General features: G+C 46.5%; 1 protein-coding gene across 9 annotated transcripts in view; it reads right to left on the bottom strand.

Moving 5' to 3' along the window:
- Positions 1-13560, bottom strand: part of LOC141951842 (peroxidasin homolog) — a 49439-nt gene that overhangs the window by 14144 nt on the left and 21735 nt on the right. For 8 of the 9 annotated variants that reach the window (XR_012631460.1, XM_074888572.1, XM_074888576.1 and 5 more), the window contains 9 exons: positions 13422-13493; positions 10500-10571; positions 8894-8965; positions 7158-7327; positions 4872-4989; positions 3144-3313; positions 2392-2664; positions 2121-2237; positions 404-562 (listed from right to left, as the gene is read on the bottom strand). Coding sequence is in view for 8 of the 9 variants with exons in the window: in XM_074888572.1 (XP_074744673.1) it covers positions 404-562; positions 2121-2237; positions 2392-2664; positions 3144-3313; positions 4872-4989; positions 7158-7327; positions 8894-8965; positions 10500-10571; positions 13422-13493 (1223 nt within the window). In the remaining variant the exon portion in view is untranslated. The remainder of the gene's footprint in view (positions 1-403; positions 563-2120; positions 2238-2391; positions 2665-3143; positions 3314-4871; positions 4990-7157; positions 7328-8893; positions 8966-10499; positions 10572-13421; positions 13494-13560) is intronic. The other variant, XM_074888574.1, reaches the window with a different exon arrangement.

The raw sequence follows: 13560 nt of genomic DNA, 5'->3' as shown, positions 1-13560 counted from the left end.
ATATCAGAGCTCATCTGATGGGTGTTAAAGGTCATTTCTGGTCACATAACCTTGCCCCAGTGTTTGTACAGGTGCCAGCCGATACCATCCCATTCCCTGGCCACACCAGATGAGTTTCATTCCCATGGTTATAATTTTTCTGGACTACCAGATAAATTTTCAAGGAAAACTGAAGCAGCTTCTTTCAATTTACAGATCTTGGCACTCCGGAAACCTCTTTAACGTTTCCCACCAACTCATGGAGCTCTCATGGCTAGATGCCTACTCCCAGGCAAAAGCAAAATCTCATCCCATAGCAAACAGGGTAATTCCCTGCCTTGTCCGATAGTGTGTCATTTACCATAACGTTAGATTAACGACACACACTTGCCAGCCCTTGCTCCCCACAGCCTCACCAGCTCACCTCGCGGGGTCACCGAGAGCTGCACCGGGAGGGTCCTCACTCCGATGGCACTGATGGCATGGCACTCGTATTGGCCTTGGTCGTGCAAAGCTACCCTCACCACCCGCAGGGTACCCGTCGAGAGGATGCTGTGCCTCCGGTCATTCGGCAGTGGCCCCCCTGGTCAAACGAGCAGTGCAATTTGTTAATTGTCTGTGAGATTTCTCTTCCCATCACTGGAGGTATCTGTGTGACAGTTAAAAACTTCCTTTCCTTCCCAACATACCCTGAAATACCATCTTCATCTTGCTAAGTGAGGACCGGGACAGATGCTGCTCTTCCCACACCCAGGATCATGACTGAGTTGTCTTGTCTAAGCAGCTGGAAAGGAGCTGGTACCCTTTTTCTTTCCTCATAAGTCTTTTTTTAGTGCAAACTGCAGATTTAGTGACACCTGATGGATAGCAAATCTGTGTTCAATTATCCAAACTGGCTGTTTCATCAAATAAATGGAAACATTTAGCATTGTCTTTTTTAATTTGCTATTTTGATTTTCTCTGGTTTGGAAACAATGTTGTTTCAATATTTCCTCTATTTAAGGAGAAAAGTTGAAAATCAAAATGCTTTACCAAACCCAAACAAAATTATTAGAACTTCTCTGTTTAGCGACTTGGGTTTTTTTTAATATTCTATTTTCCTCCAAATAAGGGCTCTATTTATTCATCCCAAATACCAAAAGTGATCTGAATTCTCCCCATGCTGTCAAAAGTGGTTTTGAGATGAGCAATGCTCCATCACTTTTCCTCTTGTCTTGTTCTCCGCATGCCTTCTGTGAGAGCACTGTAAAGCCTGGCCGATCTCTGAATTGCTGAGTGACCGAGCAAACCTGGTTACAAAGCAGTTATTAACCTTACTTCTTGTCACTGTGCTCCTTTCCACATCTCTAAGAGATATCTTCTGAAATCTGGGCAGCGGAGGAAAACAGGCTAAAGGAGATGGAGAACATGCTGGTGGAGGAGAATTTCAGCTGGTCCTTCTTAACTCCAAGTCAGGGCTATTGCTGTGGAAGCTGGAATACAATAGCCATGAATTCTCCACAGCACTAAACCATTAATTATGGCTTGTGAAGCATAAGGAAAAGTTGGAGGGCCGCTGGGCCAAGCGTTATTGGCTTCTGTCCCAGAAAGTGTTGGATGGGATCAGTTCAGTGGAGCCAGTGCTAACAATCATCGGAGACTTTAAAAGTTCACCATCACCTGTTGGCCCAAAGTGTTTTTTCCCTAAGCTAGAAGAAACCTCAGCGGTGTGTCAGCAGTGAACAGTGCTTTTCTGCACCGTGCACCCCAAGAGGAGCAAATCAGTGACAGTGACGAAGAGTGGTGCGATCCACTGACCTGGAGTGTCCAGGCCTTGTCTTTTCAAAGGAGGTAGAAGCCACTGCAGGAGGAAGTTCAAGGCTTCCCATGAGTTTCATGCTGGTGAAAACCAGCACGCTCCTTCCTCCTGACACCATGACTTAGTGTGTTAAAGACCTAAGAGGCTCCGTCCTCAGTGCTTAACATCATCTTTGGTGATCTACAACACACCTCCTAGTGCGACTAGGTCTGTGCTGATCACCATCTGTCCTGTGTCACTACTGCAAGTCATCACCCTGGACCATCAGCCCAGGTGTTCTCACCCACATCCCACGGACGGTGGCAGGGGAGAGAAAGAAATCATGAGTCAAGTGAGGCAGTACCTGCCCGCGTCCAGGCAATCACGGGTGGAGGGTGACCTTCAGCAGAGCAGGGGAAATCCACGCTCTGTCCCTCAGTTACTGTCTGATCGCTGGGAATGAGGAGAAACCTGGGGGAATCTGGAGGGGAAAGCAATGACTGAGCAACAGCGAAAACTCAGGCAGCAAGCTCAGGTTAATTCGCAGTTCATGGGAGCAGAATTAGTCACAAGCCTTAAATATACCCCCCTGACTGAACACTGTATCCCAGAAATGTCAGCCTGGGACCCCTCACCTTGCACTATGATCCTTGCTGTTGCCTGGATGGATCCCTCGGTGTTGCTGGCATTGCAGTTGTACTGCCCCTGGTCCAAGAAGGTGACGTTCTGAATGAAGAGTCCTCCCGAGCTGGTGATAGCGAAACGGGAATCCTGCGGTAAAGGAGAGCCTGTGCCAAGGGTCCAGCGGATGCGAGGGTGGGGGTGCCCAGAGACCCCGCACTCCAAAGTGACGCTTTCCCCAATCAGCACTTCAGTGTTCTGCGGCTGGATCACAAAAGTGGGCTTGGCTGGAAGGAAATGAGTGCTTCAGAAACCAGAAGCTCTGCTGCCTGCTCAGTTATGGGCAGAAATTGCTTGGACTCCTCATGCAACCCAGCTAGCAGTCACCCGGCTCTTCCCTGACCTCCAAATCCTCGCTGTGAGCAATTCCCCCAGCGCTACTTCTTACTACCACATCCTCCCTCCCAGTCTAGAGCATCCCCGCTCCTGCGTCCCCTTCACCCTTGATGCCTCTGTGCTGCAGAATTCATCCCAGCCTCCACAAACTCCCTCCTCAGCCCCAAATTACCTTCAATCTCTAAACCCCCAGTTTCCCACTACCATGAAGAAACACCCTAAAGCTCAGCCCACGCTATGCTGTTAGCCACTCTTCCCCAGCACACCAAGAATATCTTGGCATATACAAAGCTGGGGCTGACTCTGACTTAGCTCCACTCCCAGCCCCAACCCGAGCCGGGCCTTCAAGGGGTGCAGAAGGCTCAATTACATGGGGTGCCAAAATAGCGCAGCACGACTTCTTGTGTCTTGACCTCCCCAGCTATGTTCTTGGCCATGCACTGGTAGACGCCTTTGTCCGACTCCTTGGTGTTCTGGATCATCAAGGTACCGTCTTGCAACAGGTTCAAGCGGTTGTCATCTTTCATGTCAATCTCATTACTGAAAAACAGCCACAAACAGGCAAAATTTGAAAGGAATAAAGTCTGGTGGTCTTCCCCCGAGCTGCTGGGGGAGTGGTGGGGCTTTGCATGCATTGCAGTAAGTTGGTGTTCCTTGGAGCTGTTCTGAGACTTCATGAAATTTATAGCAAGAGTTATGATTTACAGCACTGAACTTCAGGCCCAGCTCTGATTTACTCCCTGGGTGAGCTACTTTTTTTCTCACCACTGATTACATACAACATTTACAGCCCACCAGGACAGCGTTCTGTTCCCATGCAATAGCATCGATGCTATTGTCAGGGCATCCAGGCCTGGAAAGCTTGTTCTCATTATTTACTAAGTGCAAATGTAATAATGAATTAATATTGTTATTGTGCGCAGCCATTTCTATTCAAACAGGCTCAAAGGCCTCAGGGGGGGCAAAAAAGCCCTGAGTAAGTCACCATGGGACCCCAACACAGCTTGGACTCCAACCCAACCCTAGAGCTGTGAAACATCTTCCTTCTTTCTACAGTGACCTGCGACTCCTGGATCCCAGCCCACGGCAGAAGGTCCCACTGCTGCATCCCATTTCTCCCAGCACGAAGGAATCTTGGATGGCTGCAGATGATTGAAAAGGGAGAAGGGACCTCTCTCCCCCTAGGACAAAGGCTGAATCCACTATGCAAACTAATATGCTTGCTGGGCATTTATTTAATTCCCCTGATGTCTCCTCACTCTAGTCATATCTCATTTGCGGAACATTTATTATCATTACCCCTCTTACAATGCTATCTTTGGGAGCCTGCCAGCATTTCCCTAACAAAACCTTCCTTCCAGGGGGACTTAACTCAGCCATAAACTTTTGCTCTGTGCTGAAACTCTGCCTGGTGGGGAGTTAGCTGAAGAAGCATACATTGATCATTTTTATTAATAACCAAGCCCTATTCAGGCTCCCACAGACAAGAAGCTCGTAAAGCAGCAAAGTAACTTCACTTCCACAGTGGGCAACTGCTTGAGCACAGAATATTTTATTGTGCAGCACTTCCCAGAAACACTTTGGCATCTAGCATAGCTGTATATTTTCTCAGTGTTGCTGTATAGAATGATAATCTATACACTGCTTTGCAAGATCTGTCTTTCAGTGGAGCACAGTGATTTTTCCCTTTGAAAAAAAAGCCATTCTCCCAGCACGCTAGGCCTTTAGTGAGAAAAACCTAGAGACTAGAAGCATTTCAGTAGTTAATAAACGGCGAGCATGGTGGCTTAGAGCAACATGAAATACTAATTTTGGGGGTTTTTTTCTGAACAAAAGACAATTGCCTTCAGCCTGCAGAGTATGTTTATGGGAAAATTATAAGCTCTTGGAATCCATTACAAATGCAGATGAAATATTTTAAATGCAGATGAAAACACCACTTGGATTACGTGGTCACCAGAGAATGGAATCTCTCTTTTCTATTTTTTTTTTTTTTTTTTTATGTTGTGTGAAACAGGTTTTGTAATTACAGGCAGTCACTGAAGAGCTCGGTGCTTGAAAACCTTCGCTACCCCAGGGCTCATTGCGTGCAACTTACTTGTTGTGCAGCCAAATAATCGCAGGCTTTGGGTTGCCTTCTGCCCTGCAGGTGAAATAAACTGTGTTTCCCAAGAGGACGTCGACGTCGTGGGGTTCTGAGGTTATGCGAGGCCGCTCTGCAAAAGACCATTTTAACACAACCCAGTCTAGAGCAGCACAAACCCACCTACAGCCCAACTGGAGCGTAGGGGGTAACGCAACACCCATCCTGCAACCCCCGAGCAAACAGGCACCAGCAGAGCACAACAGCAGCCACCCAGAGCCACCCCAGGTCTTCTCACCAACATCAGCAAAAATGGTGTCAGGGAGGGAACAGCATCGTTCATCTGAGCCTGCTAAAAGCCCCGGAGAATGGAAGTGGCTGTCGCTATTGCCAGTAGGTTGGGCCGTGGAGCAGCTCCTCGCACAGCCCCAGGCAGCACCGAGAGAAAACAGACCTGGCTCACTGCAGCTGCCCCAAGAGTTGGTCCCTGTCTCCCCCAAAATAAGCAAACAAGTCAGTGGCATCCTCGCTTGAGTTGTTTTTCTGCCCCTGGCAGCCTGCTGCTCTCAGCAACTGCCTGCTCCATCTGAACACAGCGCCAGCTCTCTGCAAATCACACCACTTCCCTTTCGACAGGATTTTATTCATTATGTCCCTAATTCATCAGCCGATCCCTATTCAGCCAAGCCTTTCACTATATGCTTCTCTTTAAGACGTGCTCAAGCACTAAGCAAGTTAAACATTTAGAAGATGGGCTAAAATAGGAAGGAATTTATGTACGTGGTCTCGAGCGCTTGATCTTGATTCAGCAGAATACTTACCCATCTAGTAACCTGTACGCTCACCAGTAATCCAGGAAAACCAGCTGGATTATTTGTAAGATTAAGTGAGAACCTGCCACCTTCCCCAGTGGCAGGTCAGTGCCTTTACTCCTTAGACCACAACCTAATGGCTTGGCAACTTATCCCCAGCGGCAACGCCAGTGCGGGACCAAACCCACCACAGCCCCTGGTACAAAATGCTGATCCAGTGCAGATTTGCTCTGCTGGCTCACATCTGCTAAAAAGCAGTGGGTGAACTTGATGCCAGCAGCCTTGGTACTGACTCAGATATCAGCTGCCTGCATCATTAGAGCTTTACGCTGAATTATGCATCATTTGTCTTTCCCAGCTGGCACAATACCAGCGTAAAAGACTAATGCCAGCAAAATCTTCCCACCAGGTGCTCTGGCTAATTTGACAGACACCCCACTGTGTGCCCAGGCCTAAACCAGAACAAATTTACATTAATGGCTGTACCGTGGCACTGGGTGTGTGTCGGGGACAGCTCGTTGTGTGGCACATCCACTTGCACTCCGTGGGTCCCCAGCTGCTTTCTCTAGACCCTTCCTATTCCCCCCTCCCTTGAGGTGACAGACCCATTTGTGCCAGTTCAACTCTTTGCATGGCTGTGCCCTAAATGAAGCTGTGAAATGGTCAAGTTTTTTTTAAAAAAATAATGAAATCATAGGAGAAAAGCTGAATTCAAGGGAGAGCTCTTCAAAATCCAGCTGGTCTCACACATCTGGCTCACAGCTGGGCTGGCCTATGCAGGAGGGATGCTCATCGCTGGCCTATGCAGGAGGGATGCTCATAGCTGGCCCAGTGAGCAGGAACACCTCAAACGGACTCCACCGGCAGCGAGGTGTCAGGGAACCACAGCCGACACTAGTGCCATCCTCTGCTGATGCCTGCCCTTAAAAATCAGAGGTTTGTCTTCTTCTCTATGAAACATTCAACTTTGGAATTTTTCAGAACAAAACCTTTCATTTCAAAACGGCACTTTTTAGTGAGCAATTATCTGAATTTAGAGAATAACAGCTTAACCAACGCAATACACTACCACAGTCGAACACAGCGTTCAGCTACGTGTCTACTCCGCGTTTGCTCGGGTTTTCAGTCATATTTGCAGCCACTGCAGCTCTCCCAGTGTTCCCCTTCTGTTCAGCCTAATGTGGGACATTTCTTCTGGTTGCTGATTTAGCCACCGACCGCAGCAGGGTCTTTACTGGCCCTGCACTATCTAAAAACCAAGAAGCCACCTGCCAGCCAAACCCCCACGTGACTGTCAGCTTTCTCTGCGTTACCCTGATAACTCATGTGACCCTGCTGGGATGTTCCCATTTCAACAGCAAAAGAAGGGAGAGAGCAGGATGCCAGGACAGGAAAGAGGGAGAAAAAGGGTTGGAAGAAGCAATTCCCAGACCAAAGTCCAACTCCAGGGGCTGAGGGTGGCGGGTGGAGGGTGTTTGACCTCACTCACCGCAGTTGAACTCCTGGGCGGTCAAGGTGACGATGGAGCGTCCGTGCAGCTCCCGCGGAGCCTCGCAGGTGGCGGCTGTCTGGATACTGCCCTGCTCAGCATATTTCTTCAGCAGCTCAGCCAGCCACATCAAGTCACAGTCACAAAGCAAGGCGTTGGAGTCCAGCCGCCTGCAAGAGCGAGGAAAAGGCGGTTCATTTCCCAGCCTCTGCTGCCGCCTCCTCCAGGACACAGGAGGGGAAGAGTCCTCTAGAGCGAAGGATCACTTGCCTGGTTTTCCCTGCATTTGATTATATCCCAAATGAAAATTTGAGATATTTTGTTCCCACAACGTTTAAATATGATGCTTAACCAAGTGAGAAGGATTTCCTTGAAAAAATAACATTATCCATCAGCCATTCCAGTTTCAAATGAAAATTCTTCTGTTAAACCGGATTATGGATTTTTGGCTTAATTTGAGGCAAAGGGAGATACTGAAATATTGGGGCTTCCCCCAACATGGAGATTTCACTCTTTATTGAATTCTATAAGAACAGCAGATGACACTGCCTCTGTTAGAGCTTTCCATTCTCTTTTACACTTAGCTCCAAAAAAATCCCCCTTGATTTTAGTAAGCATCGGATCAATCTCTTTCTGTGACCAGCTGCTAGAGGTTGTAGCATTTTTGCATAACTATAAGAGGTTTTATTATTGCAACGTACGCCTAAACCACATCGAATGGGAGGACCAGTGACCTCCCAGCACACCCGTGTTGTTCCCTCCACTGGTCTCATTCCTATGTGCAGTGCTATGCATAAGGATAAATAAAGACTACAGAGGGATTACTTTATGCCTCCTTCCCCACTGACAGTTTTACAGTAGATGGGTCTGGGCCATCGAAATAAAACATGGAAGAAAGGTCTAATGGTTTCAGGGACAAACATTTGAGAATGTGAGATTTCACATAAGGCCATGACAGAGCATTTTATAGACACCCCACCTTCATCTCTGACACGTACCGACACCATTTCACAAGTTATTCCCTGTTAAAGAAAAGTGAAGCATTTTACCTGCTTGCAGAAATCACAGAGGGCTGCAGTGAGAAACACATTATTTTCTTGTAGTTTAAAATCATGGCAGAACACCAAAATTCTTTAGCTTTTGCTTTTTTCCCCCCAAAACGCATCATAGATCTTATTTCCAAAGACCATAAAAGGCAAACAAAGCAAAGCTCTGGGGGGTTTAAGCAAACAAGAAATAAGCTTAAGAGACAGCCAGGTTCTGTGGGAATAACACACCAGAGCGTTCCTGCATGGGAGGAGAATCGTGCACCTTGGCACCCCTCTGAGTATTTTCAATCTCTAGAAAAAAAGCCTTTTCTTTTATGACTTTTATGATTTTTCCTTCCATGTTAGATACTGATCTGAAGACATGATGGAGGTCATATCTGTGACCTGGACTTTCTACATTTTTGAAGAATGTTTTATGGGCTCAAACTGTTCTGAGGACTTCCCAGGAATCTTCATTCCTGTGGCATTATTGAGCTGTAAGACGATTATAATTAGACACTAGCATGAAGAAACTACTAACTGGTTAAATCAGCTCTCATGTCCAATCAAAACTGTTTTATAAACTTAGCAGTGGCCTTAGAAGTGCAACAACTAAAAGCTTTGCCAACCAGGCACATTTTTCCTCAGGTCCTGGCCATCTGATCAAAGACAAACAATTGCTCTTTGCAGGCAATGTTTTTTACTTACAGCCGTTTGAGGGATTCCAGTTGAGAGAATGTCCCTGGATGAATCCTGGAAATCTTGTTGTTGTGCAAGAATCTGCAATGGGAGAACCCACGCCAAAACATTATTCAGTATTTGCACTGCGCGGATGATAACATCCCAGGTCAAAACTCAGTTTTAAATACAAAGGCTGCTCATCAAAATGGAGTTTAGTTTTTAAATTTACTGTGTTTGCTTCCATGAGCTATAGGGATTTCACTCATTTGGGAGTGCAACGCAATACACCAAAGTGGAGAGCGGGTGTGGACTGGAAACGGTGACTCAAGATGTGATGTAACAGGTTTAAACTGGAACCTTAAAGTTAATCTGCTGAGTGCTCTGCAAAGGGAGGAGAAAGGGCATGAAATCCCCACAGACTGGACCCACCCTATATTTTCTGTGCCTGGGTCAGCTCCAATTTAGAAGGGACCTTTTCTTTTCTCCCCCACAGAAAATACAGCAATTTTGCAAGGGGAGCCATTGAAGTAAGGCTCCAGCAGAAGATGCTGGACAACTTATGCCCTAGACTTAATGTAATTAATAACCCAAATCCATGAGTAAATCTAGTTCAGACAACAATGGCCTAAGTCAGGCTTACCTCTGAACAAACCAAGGCAAATTTTCACTTCCAGAGTCTTAGCACACTGATAAGATACCCCAGTTCTTAGAAAAAAAAAAAAAACCCTGATTGGACTAAAATGCATCAGTGGGAACCAAGATGGGATAATTTACTCTCCATTCCCACAGTGGAGGGAGACATTTAGTTCTGTCGGTTACAGAGACCACTGATGAAAGATACGAAGCAATTTTAGTAGATGGTGGAACGGGAGATAAATACAAAAGCCGTACAGCCTGCACGCAGATGTCTGCATACACACGTGTACACGCAAGACCAGCCTGGTTGCCCAGCTTGGATGCTGACAAACCTTCCTCTAAAATTTAAATCCAGAATTTTTGTTGGATCAAATACAGTGACTGAGATCACCCATGGTGTACTGATCCAGGTCTGAATTTTCCTACGGGTATTTGGATCCCACGGTTTTATTTTCCTAGCATGTATGGTTATAAGGCACATTTCCATGCAGCACAGAAGGGTCTGTTGGTTTCACCATGGAGTGGGAACCACCACGTTAACTTCTGTCCTAGTGGCAACATTACTACTAGAAGCAGTCCTGGGGAGCAGGAGACACAGGACTTTGTTTCCTAACTGCTTTCAAGAAGGACACGTGGTTTTCTTGTTGGACTTCTGATTTTATTCCTTTTCCACTGCCTTTTTTTGTACACACTGCCCAACAGTGACTAATGTTGACCTTATGGTCAGAGTAAAATTTCAGTTGGCTCAGCCAACTGTAGGGCTTTCTGTAGATTTATCCCACTTAGGTGGAAACGTGAACGTAACAGAGCATGGGAAATTCCCTTCATATTCTCAGTAACACGTCTACTTGGCAAGTATGTAAAATCTCCTTCTTTTTGCATTTCCCTCCATTTTGAAGATCACACTTTGTGCTACCACAACCGTTATACAAAGAGAAGGGGGTTTTGCCCTTCTCCTCACCCCCTTACTCACAAGAAAAGTCCCATCTTTACTTACAGCCTTTCAAGTTTAGGCAGCTCACTAAACGTCTCCAGCTCCAGACTTTCCAGGTTGTTGAAATGCAGGTAGCTGTCACACAGAAAATCACAAAGGGCAGACTTACAGACTGCGATTTAGAAGACAGAAAATCTTTCCAGATCAATCCACCAACACCCAGCAATTGGTCACCACACATCTCAGGGCAGATGTCAAAAAGCCAGCATCCACTTCGGTGTTGTAGCCAACTCTGTCTTTTTCCTAGTCTGTCAATTAATTTCTCTCTCTCTTAATAAACTTAAGAAACTAAAACACACACAGAGAGGAGGAGAGATTTGCTCTTCCCTGAAGCCTAAGACCACCCCCCACACTGTGAATTGTTTGTTGCACTGTTAAGGGCCAGGATGAAACAGCTGCCCATGGAGAGCCAGTAGCAGCTGCTCCCATCTGAGCACCGTACGGGGATTTTCCCTGCCTTTCCCCTAGTGCCTCGGCATTCCCCAACACATCCTTGGATCATTGAGGAGGAAGAAATAGCCTTACTACAAGGCACTTGTTCCCAGCCTAGGAATTGCAACATTTCTGAGTGGGATCGTGAGTTTGCTGAGAATTAATTTGTAGAAAAAGGCCCCAAGCAACCTGCTAAAACTTTGAAATTGGTTCTTCTTGTTGCTGAAGGTTGGGCTGGAGACAGGTCTCTTCCAGGCTGCATTTATCTGTGATTCTAACTGGGGCTCCCGGCACGTGCATCCACCCAGCAAGAGCAGAAACATCTGGCAACGGCTGCCATCAGGCTATTCTGTTTCTGCAGAGGGAGGGCACAGTCTCCAAAGACAGAGGAGGTTCAGTCAGTTGGAACACTTGGATCTAAATGGCACATTAATGCCCAGTGCGATATATTTATGCCCACAGAAGCCCAGTTGTTGCTAATACAGGTTAGTATTTTTAGTTCCACTACATCTCAAGTGTGACCTGTGATTCCAGAGGCCTGGGAGACCATCAGCAAAGAAAACCTGGGGTCTGCAGAGCAACACACCACGATACCTGAGCCTCCCTGTTCCTGTGACCTTCACCAGCATAACTGACATGACCCTGACCTTTAGATGCATTTTGGTATGGTTTCAAAGTTGCCTAAACTCTTCCTCCTTATTTTACACAGGCATAAATTTCACAGTGGACACCGATTAATCACGGATGTACAAATACTCATTCTGCTGTTGTAGCTGACTGCATTGAGAAATAATTGCCTAAGCCACCACATGGCTGTTTGATTTGTAATGGAAGGATTCATGATAAATGGTCCACTATCAGAGCGCAAACCGAGAGACAGTGACTCAGATTCTGCAGTGGAGGGCAACAGTGGGGAGAGACATTTGTGTTTTAATAAGTCTCAGATGTCTGCTGTCATTGCTTTGGACCTTGAGGAAAGCATCTGATACTGTCCATCAATCGGGTTATACTTTTTCTTGAAAAACTGGCTTGTGGGGTACAGCAAAACGGGGTAGGATTTGAGCAAAGCTAATTCTGTTGGAATCATGCCTGCCTGAGATTGAAAACAGATGGGACTTTCAGCGGGTTGTTTGTTGGTTTTGTGGTTTTGTTGGGGTTTTTTTTCTTTTATTCGTGACATCAAGTCTGGAACGCTCATTGTTAAAATATCACTGCAGCCAGCATCATCTCCTCTTTAAGCACAGCTGAGTCGCTATCTGCTTCCTATGTTTTCTCCCAAGGCATCCTTGCCGAGGTGGCTGATGAAAAACCACATTGCACACAAGGTTGGTAGCATACCTATTATTAAGCTTGCCTGAAACTTCCTCTTATACTCTTTTCACTCCTGCTGTCAGCCTGGAGAACAAGCTGGATCCTATCCCCTCTACAGCAAAACCCTCAGTTACATTCCAGCCCTATAAACGCTGCCGTTGGGGACAATCCATGAATTAGAACAGTTTCACCTTTGGTCCCTGTTCTCCAACGATGCAAATAATTCCTAAACTTCAAACATCCACGCTCACACTCTCTCCACATGCACACATGTATTTACACACAGGCACATAATATATCATGACCCCTGGCATGAAAAATCCAATCCCAGTTTAGCAAGACACTTTAGAAGAGTCAGACCTCAGTCTTCCCATCTCACCTTGAGCATGGAGCACTAAGAGCCAAACCCCAAAACTTCTTTGATTGAATAAACAGCACAGATTTGCCATACACAGAAGGGGAGCATTTAAGGACTGCTCGAATGTCACAGTGACGGACTCCAGCTGCCAGGTAAACACGTGAGGCTCTTTTCATCCCAGAGTGCCACGCAGCTTGGAGGGAAGGTCATTACTTTGTTTGGATCCATCATCTTCCCCCCATTGCAATTTCCAGGTGCTTTACAGCATACGAGCACCACCATCGCTCCCACAAATACCCTGCTGCCCCTCCTCTCAGCTTGCACTTCATCCATTCGTTTTCAGCAAAGGTTTGGATAAGGGAGAAACTTGACCACCACCCTCAGTTCAAGCAAAAGGCCAGATCCTACTCTGCTCCAGGAGTCCCAGCAGACATCAACACAGCAGGCCAGCTGCCTTCTGCTTCAAGCCACCCTACAGACCCCCATCTCCTCCCATCAGAAGGTCCTTGGATGTAAAGGGAATCAGAAGCACAGCTGGGATCTTCCTGTGCTCCAGAGGTTCATGATCAGGAGAAAATATATGGGATGTCAGTAGGGAGAGACCTCAGCATTAACTAACCAAAATCAGTACTGGGACCAGCTGTTTTCAAACGAAGCCAGTGCAGTCTTGCAAGGCTGGATGATAAAACAGCAGAAGCCTCATCCTATTCCTTGCTAAGTGTCTGGTACTCTGCACTACTGGAAACACAGCACTTGAGTTAGAGCAGCCAATAAATCGGCACTTACGCACATCACGCTCAGCAACAAGGCTCGTTTGTACTCACAGCTGTTCCAGAGAACGGAGCCCGCTGAAGGCATGTTGCTGGATGCTCTGAATTTCGTTTTTATAAAGGTAGCTTTCAAAAGGAGAGAAAGAAAAAAGCATTAGGCTAACTGATCAGCAGTTGTGTTTTTAAAAGTCCC

This window comes from Strix uralensis, chromosome 18 (genome assembly GCF_047716275.1).
Source record: "Strix uralensis isolate ZFMK-TIS-50842 chromosome 18, bStrUra1, whole genome shotgun sequence".
In the NCBI taxonomy this organism is placed as follows: Eukaryota; Metazoa; Chordata; class Aves; order Strigiformes; family Strigidae; genus Strix; species Strix uralensis.
This window is presented reverse-complemented; position numbering and strand designations above follow the sequence as displayed.